This window comes from Octopus bimaculoides, chromosome 18 (assembly GCF_001194135.2).
Source record: "Octopus bimaculoides isolate UCB-OBI-ISO-001 chromosome 18, ASM119413v2, whole genome shotgun sequence".
Lineage (NCBI taxonomy): Eukaryota > Metazoa > Mollusca > Cephalopoda > Octopoda > Octopodidae > Octopus > Octopus bimaculoides.
In genome coordinates, this window is record NC_068998.1 from 9,891,871 (window position 1) to 9,892,494 (window position 624).

Here is a 624-nt window from a genome sequence, read left to right on the forward strand (position 1 = left end):
ACTTTTGTCACAGTCTTTTCCATTAGGTCTTGCGTTAACTACAAGAGTCGGGTTGCTTGGTTCAACTGATTGTAAGTTAATATTTCCACAGCCATCTCTGTCTTTTGAGTCTGTCAAAAACGGAGAGATTTCTCCGTCATCGTCTGATTGTTGTTTTATCGATTCGGTTTGTTTTCCTCCTTTAACAGTCGTATTTTTTTCTTTTAGTTCTATATCAGTAGAACTGATGACTTTCAAATGTGTTGTTGTATCGTAGCAACTGATGGGACGTAGAAGGGCGCCAAAAACAAGGCATTGTAGATAAATACCAGCATTCAGAAGAAGAGCTCCGCGGACTCCGTAGGTTATTATAAGGTAGTTGAGTACATACGGAAGGACGAATTGTCCGACGCTAACTCCACAAGCAGCTATTGCATTTGCTGTGCCAAGGTAGCGTTTAAAGTAGGTACTTTGTACAACTATGCAAGATCCATATACAAAAGCACGTCCAGTTCCTAGAATCAGAAAGAAAAAGAAAGAGGAAAGAAAAAAAAGATATTTAATATTACAATTGTGGTTAATTATGAATATGAAAATGGCTAAACAGGATATATATATATATCCTATATATATATATATCCTATA

At 36.4% G+C, this 624-nt stretch overlaps 1 protein-coding gene across 1 annotated transcript in view; it reads right to left on the reverse strand.

Annotated features, from left to right (window-relative positions):
- The window catches only part of LOC106882340 (monocarboxylate transporter 13), a 24,036-nt gene that overhangs the window by 2,463 nt on the left and 20,949 nt on the right, over positions 1-624 (reverse strand). The window contains exon 4 of the mRNA XM_052974530.1: positions 3-494. Coding sequence (XP_052830490.1) covers positions 3-494 — 492 coding nt within the window. The remainder of the gene's footprint in view (positions 1-2; positions 495-624) is intronic.